A 15048-nucleotide genomic window follows, 5' to 3' on the forward strand; every position below is an offset into this window, starting at 1 on the left:
TCCCAGTATGCAGTGGTTAGTACCTACCAAAAGTGGTCCAAGGAAGGAGAACCGGTGAACCGGCGACAGGGTCATGGGTGTCGAAGGCTCACTGATTCGCATGGGGCACGAAGGTCCAATCCCCATATGGTCCAATCCCACAGAAGAGCTACTGTAGCACAAACTGCTGAAAAAGTTAATGCTGGCTAAAACAGAAAGGTGTCAACATTAACTTTTTCAGAAGTTTGTGCTACAGTAGGTCTTCTGTGGGACTGGACTAGCCTTCTTGAGCCATGCAAATCAATGAGCCTTGGATGCCCATGACCTTGTCACCGGTTCTCTGGTTGTCTTTCCTTGGACCACTTTTGGTAGGTACTAACCACTGCATACCGGGAACACCCCTCAAGATGTGCCGTTCTGGAGATGCTCAGACCCAGTCATCTAGCCATCGCAATTTGGCCCTTGTCAAAGCCGCTCAGATCCTTACGCTTGCCCATTTTTCCTGCTTCCAACACATCAACTTTGATTATTGACTGTTCTCTTGCTGTCTAATACAACCCCGATTCCAAAAAAGTTGGGACAAAGTACAAATTGTAAATAAAAACGGAATGCAATAATTTACAAATCTCAAAAACTGATATTCTATTCACAATAGAACATAGACAACATATCAAATGTCGAAAGTGAGACATTTTGAAATTTCATGCCAAATATTGGCTCATTTGAAATTTCATGACAGCAACACATCTCAAAAAAGTTGGGACAGGGGCAATAAGAGGCTGGAAAAGTTAAAGGTACAAAAAAGGAACAGCTGGAGGACCAAATTGCAACTCATTAGGTCAATTGGCAACATGACTGGGTATAAAAAGAGCATCTTGGAGTGGCAGCGGCTCTCAGAAGTAAAGATGGGAAGAGGATCACCAATCCCCCTAATTCTGCACCGACAAATAGTGGAGCAATATCAGAAAGGCGTTCGACAGTGTAAAATTGCAAAGAGTTTGAACATATCATCATCTACAGTGCATAATATCATCAAAAGATTCAGAGAATCTGGAAGAATCTCTGTGCGTAAGGGTCAAGGCCGGAAAACCATACTGGGTGCCCGTGATCTTCGGGCCCTTAGACGGCACTGCATCACATACAGGCATGCTTCTGTATTGGAAATCACAAAATGGGCTCAGGAATATTTCCAGAGAACATTATCTGTGAACGCAATTCACCGTGCCATCCGCCGTTGCCAGCTAAAACTCTACAGTTCAAAGAAGAAGCCGTATCTAAACATGATCCAGAAGCGTAGACGTCTTCTCTGGGCCAATTGGCTCATTTAAAATGGACTGTGGCAAAGTGAAAAACTGTTCTGTGCTCAGACGAATCAAAATTTGAAGTTCTTTATGGAAATCAGGGACGCCGTGTCATTCGGACTAAAGAGGAGAAGGACGACCCAAGTTGTTATCAGCGCTCAGTTCAGAAGCCTGCATCTCTGATGGTATGGGGTTGCATTAGTGCGTGTGGCATGGGCAGCTTACACATCTGGAAAGACACCATCAATGCTGAAATGTATATCCAGGTTCTAGAGCAACATATGCTCCCATCCAGACGACGTCTCTTTCAGGGAAGACCTTGCATTTTCCAACATGACAATGCCAAACCACATACTGCATCGATTACAGCATCATGGCTGCGTAGAAGAAGGGTCCGGGTACTGAACTGGCCAGCCTGCAGTCCAGATCTTTCACCCATAGAAAACATTTGGCGCATCATAAAACGGAAGATACGACAAAAAAGACCTAAGACAGTTGAGCAACTAGAATCCTGCATTAGACAAGAATGGGTTAACATTCCTATCCCTAAACTTGAGCAACTTGTCTCCTCAGTCCCCAGACGTTTACAGACTGTTGTAAAGAGAAAAGGGGATGTCTCACAGTGGTAAACATGGCCTTGTCCCAACTTTTTTTGAGATGTGCTGTTGTCATGAAATTTAAAATCACCTAATTTTTCTCTTTAAATGATACATTTTCTCAGTTTAAACATTTGATATGTCGTATATGCTCTATTCTGAATAAAATATGGAATTTTGAAACTTCCACATCATTGCATTTCATTTTTATTTACAATTTGTACTTTGTTCCAACTTTTTTGGAATCGGGGTTGTATATCCCACCCCTTGACAGGTGCCATTGTAACAACATAATCAATGTTATTCACTTCACCCATCAGTGTTTTTTAATTTCATGGCTGATCAGTGTAAATGTGACTATTTGCACTTTTTAAAATGTTTGCCTGAGTTTGTTTTTCTTATATACACATTACTATCCAAATCAGCTTACTGGTTCCAGTCATGTCAGCTGATCAGGTCAAGCTGTAAGCTACTTAGCTGGCTATAAATAAACACTTAATGTGAATTTTTGAAGTCGTTGTAAGCCATAGGATGAGCAGCCCAAAGCGTGAACCAATGCACCACCATTTCCCATGTAACTTTCGAAATAATATACTCCGAGCATGATATTAATAAGTGGATTATTAATTATTGACGACACTGATGACATGGAACAAAATTCAGAAATCAACAAGTAACTTCAATATTAAACCAAAATATTTAACTCCGTCAAATAAAAAGGTCTAACGAGAGTCAGAGCAGTTTATGGAAGAATGAAAGAACGAGAAATTGGCAATACTGGACTATGATAATCATATATTAACTCTGACACATTTCTGGAGCGTAGACCTCACTGAAATGTTGTTCCTGGTTAAAAAGAAGAACATGTTACGCCGACCGCTGTATATGATTCGGAAACACAGAATGTCTTGTGCTGTTTTTAAAATAGACGAAATGAACAAAGAAAACAAAAGAGAACTCTGTACTCCAATAAAACTAACAAGAACAGCATCCATCTTGGTTGGCAATACGTACCACAAGCACTTGAAATCTTTCCAAGGAGGAATTACAAGTCAAAGTTGTAAATGTGAGTTTTATGAGGAGCACATGAACGCAGCACTACGTGTGTTGTTAGGGGGTAGGGGCATTTGCCAAATTCTTCAGGACTCTGTGAAGATTATGAAGTGCGTCCTTTATTTACTTCAGAGTAACGAGAAAACAGGCTCTCATTCATCTCCGCTGCTAAAAGCGGACAGACGGGAGCTTTGCATACTTGAATAGTGTTTCAAGACAACAATGCCAGGTAATGTACACGGTAAAGCAAAACCCACTCAGGCGAGGACCCTCATCCGTCTCACTGAGCCGTTGCATGAGTCTCGGACTGGTTGCCCTTGGAGACCTTTGCGCGCTAATGAATTTAGGCGTCGCGACTCGGCTCGTGCATCATGCATCACTCACCCACAATGAGGCTCGAGCGCCAAAGACAGATCACGTGACCCTCCACAGCCCCCCGGCTGGTCAGCAGTGATAAACTTTCAGCAGTGCAGTCAGGGACGGAGCACATTCACACAACAGGAAATATTTGAAAAGATAATGTTCCCTGCACTTTGAATATGCGCACGAGATAATGGCTGCAAAATGATTGTGTTTAAAGCCCTCCCCTGCCCCAGACACACACAAAAGGCTTGCATACACTTTGTTTTGAATTATAGGTTATCAATGGTGCTGTGGAATGAATGGCCATAACAAAGCATTACTGCGAGTTAGGACTTGCTCTATTATTATTTTGATTATTATTATTACGCTATTATTAAACACCTGTAGTGCTACAATTATGATTTCAGTTAACATCAGCTACATACACTCGCCAGCCACTTTAACAGGAACTTGTTCTTGATTCTAAGGTTCCTGTTCTTGGCTGCAGGACTGGAACCCAATGTGGTTTTCTGCTGTCGCGTGCTGAGATGCTTTTCTGCTCAGCACGGTTGTAAAGAGTTGCTATGAGTTACGATATCCTTCCTGGCAAAAAAAAAAGCTCGAACCAATCTGGAGGGTCACTCGAAGTTGCTTGTTTATCACACCATTCTGTGTAAACTCTACAGACTGTTGTGTGTGTGTGAAAACCCCAGGAGATCAGCAGTTTCTGAAATGCTCAAACCAGTCCATCTGGCTCAAACCAACACCCATGCCACGGTGAAAGAAAGTCACACTGTGAGATCATAATAATTTTTCCCATTCTGATGTTTGAAGTGAACATTAACTGAAACTCTTGATGCCTATCTGCATTATTTTATGCATTGTGCTGCTGCTGTCAAGGGATCGACTGATTAGAGAACTGCATAAAACAGCAGGTCTACGGACGGGTGTACCTGATAAAAGTGGCCCGTGAGTGTATAGACCTCTTAAGTTGGGGTGGCAAAGATAATTTCAAGATAATTCCACCCCGTTCCATCCAAGCAGCCATGCCCTGGACGATACAAATGCAAAAGGAAATTAGTATTTCGAGTATTGCTTAAAAACTTTTTTTTTTGCCCTTCGCTTCAGTAGATAATATCATCTGGATTGTAGATGTGTAGATCAGAACCACTTCTGTCATCATAAAGACTGTTCCAAGATTCTTATTCACAATATGCTCAAACTAAACATCTGTTCAACACATTTAGTACTGTTTGACCTTATAGTATATATAGCTGCAGAAGAATAATGATTTACAATCCAACTATCCGGTGTCACTTAGAAGAGAATGGGTTAAGGTTTCCTTCTAATGTTCTCTCATGGAGTTCTTCTTGTCAGTGTTGAATCAGGGGTGTGCGCCTTATACAGGCAGCAAACTGATGTTATCTCAAAGTCTATTCTGGTGGCATGTTGGCCCTCCTGTACAACTCTACAACTTTGGACCAATGTTGGTAAAAGAGCATGTTTCATAACAATTGCCAAGTTGGCTGGAAGTCTGTGGCTCTTGGTGGCACGACAAGCAAAATTACATTGCGTGAAAGCACGGCCAAACAAAACTGACCCAACAGCCAACAGAACTGCTGACGTTTCCTCAGAACTGGTGAAAATCTGTCAACATTGCACTGTCAAAGACAGGAAATAGGGCTAGAGTAGGAGTCCATTTCTGTTTTCCAAGGTACAATCTACACTAATGTACCCGCTATAACACCTCAAGGTCCAAAAATGTGTACCTTTTTAGGGCCAAGAAGGTACACATATGTTCCCTAGCAGTATATAAAGGGTACAAATAAGCACTTTAGAGGCAACTGCACCAGTGATCAGTGACAAGCCGTTGTACCCCTAAAGATACATCCATCCATTATTTGTAGCCGCTTATCCTGTTCTACAAGGTCGCAGGCAAGCTGGAGCCTATCCCAGCTGACTATGGGCGAGAGGCGGGGTACGCCCTGGACAAGTCACCAGATTATCGCAGGGCTGACACAGATACGAACAACCATTCACACTCACATTCACACCTACGGTCAATTTAGAGTCACCAGTTAACCTAACTGCATGTCTTTGGACTGTGGGGGAAACCGGAGCACCCGGAGGAAACCCACGCGGACACGGGGAGAACATGCAAACTCCACACAGAAAGGCCCTCGCCGGCCTCGAACCCAGGACCTTCTTGCTGTGAGGCGACAGTGCTAACTACTACACCACCGCGCCACCCCCCTAAAGAAACAATAATTAAATAATATTGGCTGGCTTTTTTTCATGGTATATCAGATATATTCCATTCAGCTAGCATGATATTGAACAAATCAAAGATGAGACAATATTATTATTATTATTATTATTATTATTATTATTATTATACATACACATTCCTTTCAGGTGTTCAACGCATCTTTCTCTTTCAAAATTCTCTCAAAATCTGCTGTATTTCATGAAACAAACCTGGCAGCCATGTTTGTTTCCAAGTTGTCACAGCCGCTACCTAGTGTGGAAGTTTTACGTCTCTGACGTGCGACGTCATGCTGTCAACATAAACCATAAACCATATTCGATGCTCATTCTCCATTGGGTAGAAGCTAAGAGAGATGAGACGGAGATGGTATGGGCACATCCTGAGAAGACATGCAGAGCATGTTGGAAGGAGAATGTTGAGGATGGAGCTGCCAGGTACATGAAAACAAGGAAGGCCAAAGAGGAGATACATGGATGTAGTGAGACAGGACATGAAAGTGGCAGGTGTGGTAGAGAAGGATGCGGAAGACAGGGAGCAATGGAGACGAAAGATCCGCTGTGGTGATCCCTAATTGGGAGCAGCCAAAAGAAGAAAAAGAAGAAGATTCTCCATTGGGTAAAGTGATGTAATAGACGTAGGATAAGCGAAATGCTAATAATATTGCATGCTATCAAACCAAACGAAAGGAATCTGTTTGGAAGAAGGGAATAGAACATGTGTTTTTAGTCCATCGAAAAAAAATGTCCTGTATGTACTATATAATACTATGCTGAGAGTACGGTAGCTCAAAAGAACAGCTGACGTCGCCCGAACGTCAGGTTCTTCTTGGATGTACTAGGGGTCTAATTGATCTCTCATCTCATTATCTCTAGCCGCTTTATCCTTCAGGGTCACAGGCAAGCTGGAGCCTATCCCAGCTGCCTACGGGCGAAAGGCGGGGCACACCGTGGACAAGTCGCCAGGTCATCACAGGGCTGACACATAGACACAGACAACCATTCACACTCACGGTCAATTTAGAGCCACCAGTTAACCTAACCTGCATGTCTTTGGACTGTGGGGGAAACCCACGCGGACAACATGCAAACTCCGCACACAAAGGTCCTTGCCGGCCACAGGGCTCGAACCCGGACCTTCTTGCTGTGAGGCGACAGCGCTAACCACTACACCACAGCAAGAAGGTCCTGGGTGGGCCAGGCGAGAGCCTTTCTGTGCGGAGTTTGCATGTCCGCGAGGGTTTCTTCCAGGTGCTCCGGTTTCCCCGACAGTCCAAAGACATGCAGGTTAGATGAACCGGTGACTCTAAATTGACCGTAGGTGTGAGTGTGAAGGTGTGTGAATGGTTGTCTGTGCCCTGCGATGACCTGGCGACTTGTCCAGGGTCTCGCCCATAGTCAGCTGGGATAGGCTCCAGCTTGCCTGCAACCCTGTAGGACAGGAGATGGATGGATGGATGGATGTATGGATGGATGGATCAAGGTCTGCGATCCACGTCAGAGTCAGGAGGCAGAGTGGATGGATTACGGTGGATGGACTCGGCTCTTGATAATCTGGGAAAAGTCTTCGAAATGGCACTCCAAGTTTGGACAGTTCTTCATTTGTAATTTGTTCATGCACGGTGCCAGTGATTACGCAACGGAACCTGAGCTGGTGATCTGAGATCTATTAAAGATCTCGGCTATCTGTTGAGCAGGACGCATTGTTGCATGTCGTAAAACCTGCGCCTGAGAACAGCACGCGCGCTTATTAACGATGCGAACCACGCCGCAGAGAGAACGACACAGCTGCGTCGTAAATCCGACAGCGGAGAGTGCGGGAGAATGCGGGCTCTGATGCTGCTACAGCACAATCGCTCATCACTCAAACATCTGGACGGACAAAAAAAGAAGCATGCATTGGAAAAATATACACATATATATACATACACACACATATCAATATATATATATATAGAGAGAGAGAAAAGGAAAGCGCGCGCGCGCACCTTCATGTCGTTTATTCCACATGAGAAAGATCTCAATCTCACCTTTTCACTAAGGCGCACGATCTTATCCATTTTGGCTTCATCTTGGAGAAGCTCCCGTAGTTCACTAGTACTGAGGACCCTGTACCCGTCCGGGCAAGAGTTCACTTCCCTCTTTTGGGACATTGTCGTCCCCGTTTAAAAAGAAATGAATAAATAAAACGAATTAAACGACTCGGGAAAGCATCGCGCTCGTGCAAGGCGAGGAGCAAGCTGGGGAGCTCTCATCGGTATGAAGGCACACCACTGTTTCGAGACAATGCAATTGGATATCACACGTTTGCGCTTGTGGTGCAAGACTTTCCTTGGCCACAAGGGGGCGAACGACTTGTACGTGTCCGATGACACTCACTCACTCCATCAAGAGGGTTGCCACTCATCTCATCTCATCTCATCTCATCTCATCTCATTATCTCTAGCTGCTTTATCCTGTTCTACAGGGTCGCAGGCAAGCTGGAGCCTATCCCAGCTGACTACAGGCGAAAGGCGGGGTACACCCTGGACAAGTCGCCAGGTCATCACAGGGCTGACACATAGACACATTCACACTCACATTCACACCTACGGTCAATTTAGAGCGACCAATTAGCCTAACCTGCATGTCTTTGGACTGTGGAGGAAGCCCGTGCGGAGAACATGCAAACTCCACACAGAAAGGCCCTCGTCGGCTGCTGGGCTCAAACCCACGACCTTCTTGCTGTGAGGCGACAGCGCTAACCACGACGCCACTGTAACACCCCTCAAAAATAAACAAAATAAAAACACTCTCCTTCAACTCTTAAGGTAGCTTTGTTGAATTTTTGTCTGAGGTAAAATATCTCATCTCATCTCATTTTATTATCTCGAGCCGCTTTATCCTGTTCTACAGGGTCGCAGGCAAGCTGGAGCCTATCCCAGCTGACTACGGGTGAAAGGCGGGGTACACCCTGGACAAGTCGCCAGGTCATCACAGGGCTGACACATAGACACAGACAACCATTCACACTCACATTCACACCTACGGTCAATTTAGAGTCGCCAGTTAACCTAACCTGCATGTCTTTGGACTGTCGGGGAAACTGGAGCACCCGGTTGCCACTCAGTCTGAGTTATTAAACTCGTACTAAAGGTGTAGTGCACTGTCGCCTCATAGCAAGAAGGTCCTGGGTTCGAGCCCAGCAGCCGACGTGCAGCTTGTGAACAGGCAAGGCAGGCAACTGCTCAGGGCCCCCGAGGCCTTATTTATTTTGTTTTTATTGTATTTTCACATTTGGAATTTAAAAAACTTTTCATTGGGCGGCACGGTGGTGTAGTGGTTAGCGCTGTTGCCTCACAGCAAGAAGGTCCGGGTTCAAGCCCCGTGGTCGGCGAAGGCCTTTCTGTGCGGAGTTTGCATGTTCTCCCCGTGTCCGCGTGGGTTTCCTCCGGGTGCTCCGGTTTCCCCCACAGTCCAAAGACGTGCAGGTTAGGTTAACTGGTGACTCTAAATTGACCGTAGGTGTGAATGTGAGTGTGAACGGTTGTCTGTGTCTATGTGTCAGCCCTGTGATGACCTGGCGACTTGTCCAGGGTGTACCCCGCCTTTCGCCCGTAGTCAGCTGGGATAGGCTCCAGCTCGCCTGCGACCCTGTAGAACAGGATAAAGCGGCTAGAGATAATGAGATGAGATGAGATAATAAATTGCTTACCTCTCTTCACGTCGAAAGAAGGAGGAAAGTTTCACTTGTTTTGACATGGCGAATTATTAACACAAGAGGAAATACTCGTAATTTGCAACTTAAAAGACTGCAGCTACATTGGCCGCTTGACCATGCTTTCTAGTGCGATCGTGTTGCGCTTGTGCAGGACTGGGTTTTCGCGCCCAAACCACAGGAAGTCCAGACAAGGTTATAGAAACCCTAATGAGGCTGAGGTGATAATCTAGTTTTTTTTTTAAATGTTAGGAAAATAACAGTGGGTGCTTTTCTAATATTCTTATGCGGCTATTGGAAAAATGTATGGTCCGACAAAGGGGGGGTCACGGGCACCCCAGGACACACACACACAGCTATGCCCCTGCTGGAGTACATAGGCTGGAGGGCTAGATTCAACTCACCAACCACTTTAGCAGGAACTTGTTCTTGATTCTAAGATTCCCGTTCTTTCAAGCAGGAGTAGAACCCAATCTGTTCCTCTGCTATTGCACGCTGAGATGCTTTTCTGCTCAGCACGGTCGTAAAGAGTTGCTATGACCTACTATATCCTTCCTGGCAAAAAAAAAACCCTCAAATCAATCTGTCCATTTTCCTCTGACCGCTCTTATCAACAAGGCATTTCTTTCTACCCACAGAACTGCCACTCACTCACTTGATGTTGTTTGTTTTTTGCACCATTCTGTGTCAACCCTACAGACTGTTGTGTGTGAAAGCCCTCAGGAGATCAGCAGTTTCGGAAATACTCAACCCGGTCCATCTGGCTCAAACCAACCCCCATGCCACAGTGAAAGAAAGAAAGAAAGTCACACTTTTTGAGATCACAATAATTTTTTCCCATTCTGATGTTTGAAGTGAACGTGAACTGAAGCTCTTGAGTTGTATCTGCGTGATTTGATGCATTGTGCTGCTGTCACGGGATTGGCTGACGAGATAACTGCATAAAACCGCTGTAGGTGGATGGGTGCTCCTAATAAAGTGGCCGGTGAGTGTATAAGTATACAGTGCATTGAAATACTGTTTCCCTCATGGTGCATTCATAGAGAAAGTAGAAGATTACAAAATAAGGTATATAAATAACTATCTACGGCTATCTGAGTAGACATTTAGCGATGTATAGATCTAGGTATCGAAGTTCAGTAAACAGCATAAATGACAAGACAAAGTGATTATTGTGTATGTGTCGTGGAAATGGATGAGAAAACTAGCAGTTTGAAGTGTTAGTTCTTCAGGGGTAATAGCGAGTTGAGGACTCTGACTGCCTGGGGGATAAAGCTGGTGCAGTGTTCAGATGCAACTGAACCTTCTGCCAGACGGCAGTAAGTAGAACAGTGCAGGTGATGCATGTGATGGGCAGGACTTGTCCTGCACTATGCTGTTGGCACAGCGGACGATGTTGGGAGATGGCAGGGAGAGGAACCTCAGTGGTCCTCTCTACCGTCCACGCTATCCGCTGCAGGGACTTTTGTTCAGCGACGTTGCAGTTCCTGAACCAGACAGTGACGTAACATCCGAGAACTCTCAACAGTCCCTCAGCTACATGTATGAATGTAATATATTAAGAATAACTTCATTCTAACAGTCATTTCAGCTGCAACCCCAGTGGAAAGCGTACCTAACAAGAAGTTAGGATGAAATATGAAAATATTCTATCAAGTGGTGTGTATTAATAGTTTTCATTATTAATGCTGTGTACAGATGTGGTGTGCAGCGTGCACTTATAATGTGTTCACGACAAACGGAAAACAGGCTGAGATTGTGAAAACTGGAGGAGGGCCACAGCGGCGTAGTGGTTAGCACTGTCGCCTCACAGCAAGAAGGTTCTGGGTCCGGTTTCCCCCACAGTCCAAAGACATGCAGGTTAGGTTAATTGGTGGCTCTAAATTGAGCGTAGGTGTGAATGTGAGTGTGAATGGTTGTCTGTGTCTATGTGTCAGCCCTGCGATGATCTGGCGACTTGTCCAGGGTGTACCCCACCTCTCGCCCACAGTCAGCTGGGATAAGCTCCAGCCTGCCCATGACGCTGCACAGGATAAGCGGTTGTGGACAATGGATGGATGGGTGAATGGATGGATGGAGGAGGGCCACCTCCTGCTACATTATCACATGTAGAGGAGCTGGCAATTGCAAACAATAGGGGAAAGTCTATAATGAAGGGGGTTGAGGGGGCAGTCGGTCCAGACCCTGGTGGCAGCTCAGTGTCCACCTTTTATATACAGGATAATATCTTATCATATCAATTGTTTTGATTGCTCAGTTTAAAATATTTTTGAGCTGATATTTTCAGTCATGCATCTACTGAATGAGAATAAACATTCAAGATAGCAAAGCTTTGGTCAGTTGGCAGTCACGTTATTATCTTTCAGGAGGAGTTAAATCAACCACGCTCCCCACCCGAAGCTACCTCATCTCAGGCCTCTCCGAGAACCCAAAGGGCTGTTCCTTTGCTATTAAAAGGATTATTCATACTGACAATATGTAACATTAATGATTCAGAATCCTGCATGCATTGTTCTTTCTCTTGATGTGTTGTTTTACTGTGCAGGCTGGATCTGACAATGTGCGAAGAAAATAAATGTGAAGAATAAAAAAAACTTAAGCTGGAAAGAGAAAAACTGGAATATGACAAAATGGTATTGCTACACATTCACCATTCTTTAGTGTGGTGTAGTGGTTATCGCTGTCGCCTCACAGCAAGAAGGTCCTGGGTTCAAGCCCCGTGGCCGGCGAGGGCCTTTCTGTGCGGAGTTTGCATGTTCTCCCCGTGTCTGCGTGGGTTTCCTCCGGGTGCTCCGGTTTCCCCCACAGTCCAAAGACATGCAGGTTAGGTTAACTGGTGGCTCTAAATTGAGCGTAGGTGTGAATGTGAGCGTGAATGGTTGTTTGTCTCTGTGTGTCGGCTCTGCGATGACCTGGCGACTTGTCCAGGGTGTACCCTGCCTTTCGCCCGTAGTCAGCTGGGATCGGCTCCAGCTTGCCTGCAACCCTGAACAGGATAAAGCGGCTACAGATAATGGATGGATGGATGGATGGATGAATGAATGGATGACCATTCTTTTGATCAATAGGTCTCTACCATGTGTCACTTTTGTTTTAATTTTTAGGAAAGAGAGAATGGCAATAAATAAAGAAAAATATTTTCATGTGTCTTTTAGTGGTGGAAAAATTGATTAGTGTTGGCTTCTCTGATGGCTCTTCATGGTGGGTGATCCAACATCACTGGGTCCACTACATCTGGTGGAATCCCAGATAAACCCTTCACAAGCGCACTCCAGACACACCCTCCAACCTTGCAGGCAAACAAAGCATGCCTTGATGACCCTAAATGTCATCCCTATCCTGACCCTTGTGTTACTGTGAACCATATTAGAATTGTTTTGTGCACTTGTTTGTGGGTCAGGATGGGGGGGGGTCATCAGGTACCGCAGACATGGGTAGCCTCTGTCCCCAAGCAGCAGGCCATCAAAACGCCCTTTGAACGATTAAAAAAAAAAAATCACAATACAGCAAGATGTGTGAAATATAGGGTGGTGGTGGTCGTCTTACCTTATTCAAAACTCTGCCCAAGAATGGATTCCCAAAAAAATGTGTGAACCATGCACCGACTCGGGCCACCCAGCCTCCAAACTGGTCACCATTAAAGAGAGGCAGAGTAAGTTGCCATGACAACATACCCTGGGTAGAACTTATCCACCTTTATGGGTTAATCGAGAAGTTCCACCTGACATCACAAAGTTACCCCTGAACTTGGATAAGCTAGTTACCTCGCTTCGTAGTACGGTCCCCTGTTGTTTTTGTTGCTGCTGTGGTATAGAAGTTGCCCCGTGACAACTGACTTGCCGAGTGATGCCATCCATTGGCTCTTCCGCATGCCATCAGGTGGTGTGCCATTGAACCTGTTGGGTTCATCTGCCACATTGCACTGAAATGTGCCCTGCTGCCAGTGCCTTATTAGTAATGTACTATTTAATCCACAGCTGGAACCCAGGCAGGTGCTACCACTCTGGGTCAGATAACCTGGGAGCAATGGTGATTAAGGGGTAACTCCACTTTCCCCAATACTCAAGTCGTCCCAGACCTGAGACTCACCATCGGTTGTAGTTTAAAGTCATACCCAGGACCAGAATCTGATAACGATATATCAGCCTGACATTCATATGGTTTTTTTCATCTCATCTCATTATCTCTAGCCGCTTTATCCTGTCCTACAGGGTCGCAGGCAAGCTGGAGCCTATCCCAGCTGACTACGGGCGAAAGGCGGGGTACACCTTGGACAAGTCGCCAGGTCATCACAGGGCTGACACATAGACACAGACAACCATTCACACTCACATTCACACCTACGGTCAATTTAGAGTCACCAGTTAACCTAACCTGCATGTCTTTGGACTGTGGGGGAAACCGGAGCACCCGGAGGAAACCCACGCGGACACGGGGAGAACATGCAAACTCCGCACAGAAAGGCCCTTGCCGGCCACGGGGCTCGAACCCGGACCTTCTTGCTGTGAGGCAACAGCACTAACCACTACACCACCGTGTCGCCTCCCAAAGATTTATGTATAGTTATTTAATAATCCTCACCAAGATAACGTGACATAATCCTGCTTAAAAAAAAAAACTTGTTTTATTGTCATAAATAGTACTGTGAACAAATGTACAACAAAATATATTAAAGTTTTGATAAATAAGAGTCGAATGTATGAAAATAAAAAACAGTTATATTTAACAATTATTCACCAAAGGCAAAGTGAATATCGGTGAATAATAACCGAGACGAAGTCAAGGTCATTATTCACCGATATTCACCGAGCCTGAGGTGGATAATTGTTTTCGTATAAATGTACAGGTGATTATTTAAAAAATTGTCTTAAAAATAATTTATTTCAAACTTCAAAAGCAACATGCAAATGTAAGGCTTGTGTCATTTATCTATGCCACACTCACATAAAACATGTTGTTTTGAAATAGATAAAATAGCTCACAATTCACCTTACCTTTGAATAGTTTTGGCCAAACTTTTCTTTCATAATTTGTATTTCTTCCTTACTTACGGTGACAAAGCGATTGGTGGACATTTTGCCAAGTCGCTCGAGGTGATTATCGAGAAATAGTCCTAATTTCTTGACCAATCAGTGGGCAATTTCCTATAATCACCTCCGTATTTATACCAAATATGTATAAAATGTGGTGGTACGGTGGTGTAGTGGTTAGCGCTGTCGCCTCACAGCAAGAAGGTCCTGGGTTCGAGCCCAGCAGCCGGCGAGGGCCTTTCTGTGTGGAGTTTGCATGTTCTCCACGTGTCCGTGTGGGTTTCCCCCACAGTCCAAAGACATGCAGGTTAGGCTAATTGGCGGCTCTAAATTGACCGTAGGTGTGAATGGTTGTTTATCTGACCTGGCGACTTGTCCAGGGTGTACCCCCGCCTCTCACCCATAGTCAGTTGGGATCGGCTCCAGCTTGCCCACAACCCTGTAGAACAGGATAAGCGGCTATGGACGGATGTATAAAATGTCAGATCCATTATAAACTATAGCATACTACTACTAATGAACGTTAAAGACATGCGGTTAGGTTAACATGAGGCAGCCATGGCCTGAGGTTAGACTGAAGTGCCCTTGAGCAAGGGCACCCCAACTGCTTCCTGGGTGTTGTAGCATAGCTGCCCACTGTTCTGGGTACGTGTGTGTGCTCACTGCTTCAGATGGTTTAAATGCAGAGGTTAAATTTTACGTGTAACAAATAAAAGCTTCTTAAAGGAAAGTGTGTGTGTGTGTGTGGGAGGGGCTGTTAGATGAATATAAAAGACAAATTATAC

The 15048-nt window shown here is 45.0% G+C and overlaps 1 protein-coding gene across 1 annotated transcript in view; it reads right to left on the bottom strand.

The window, feature by feature from the left end:
* Positions 1 to 7812, bottom strand: part of vps37d (VPS37D subunit of ESCRT-I) — a 46722-nt gene extending 38910 nt beyond the window's left edge. Inside the window, exon 1 of the mRNA XM_060912964.1 lies at positions 7567 to 7812. Within this exon, the coding sequence (XP_060768947.1) occupies positions 7567 to 7689 (123 nt within the window). The 5' untranslated portion in view covers positions 7690 to 7812. The remainder of the gene's footprint in view (positions 1 to 7566) is intronic.
* Between the last annotated feature and the right edge of the window lie 7236 nt (positions 7813 to 15048).

Source organism: Neoarius graeffei, chromosome 28 (assembly GCF_027579695.1).
Source record: "Neoarius graeffei isolate fNeoGra1 chromosome 28, fNeoGra1.pri, whole genome shotgun sequence".
Lineage (NCBI taxonomy): Eukaryota > Metazoa > Chordata > Actinopteri > Siluriformes > Ariidae > Neoarius > Neoarius graeffei.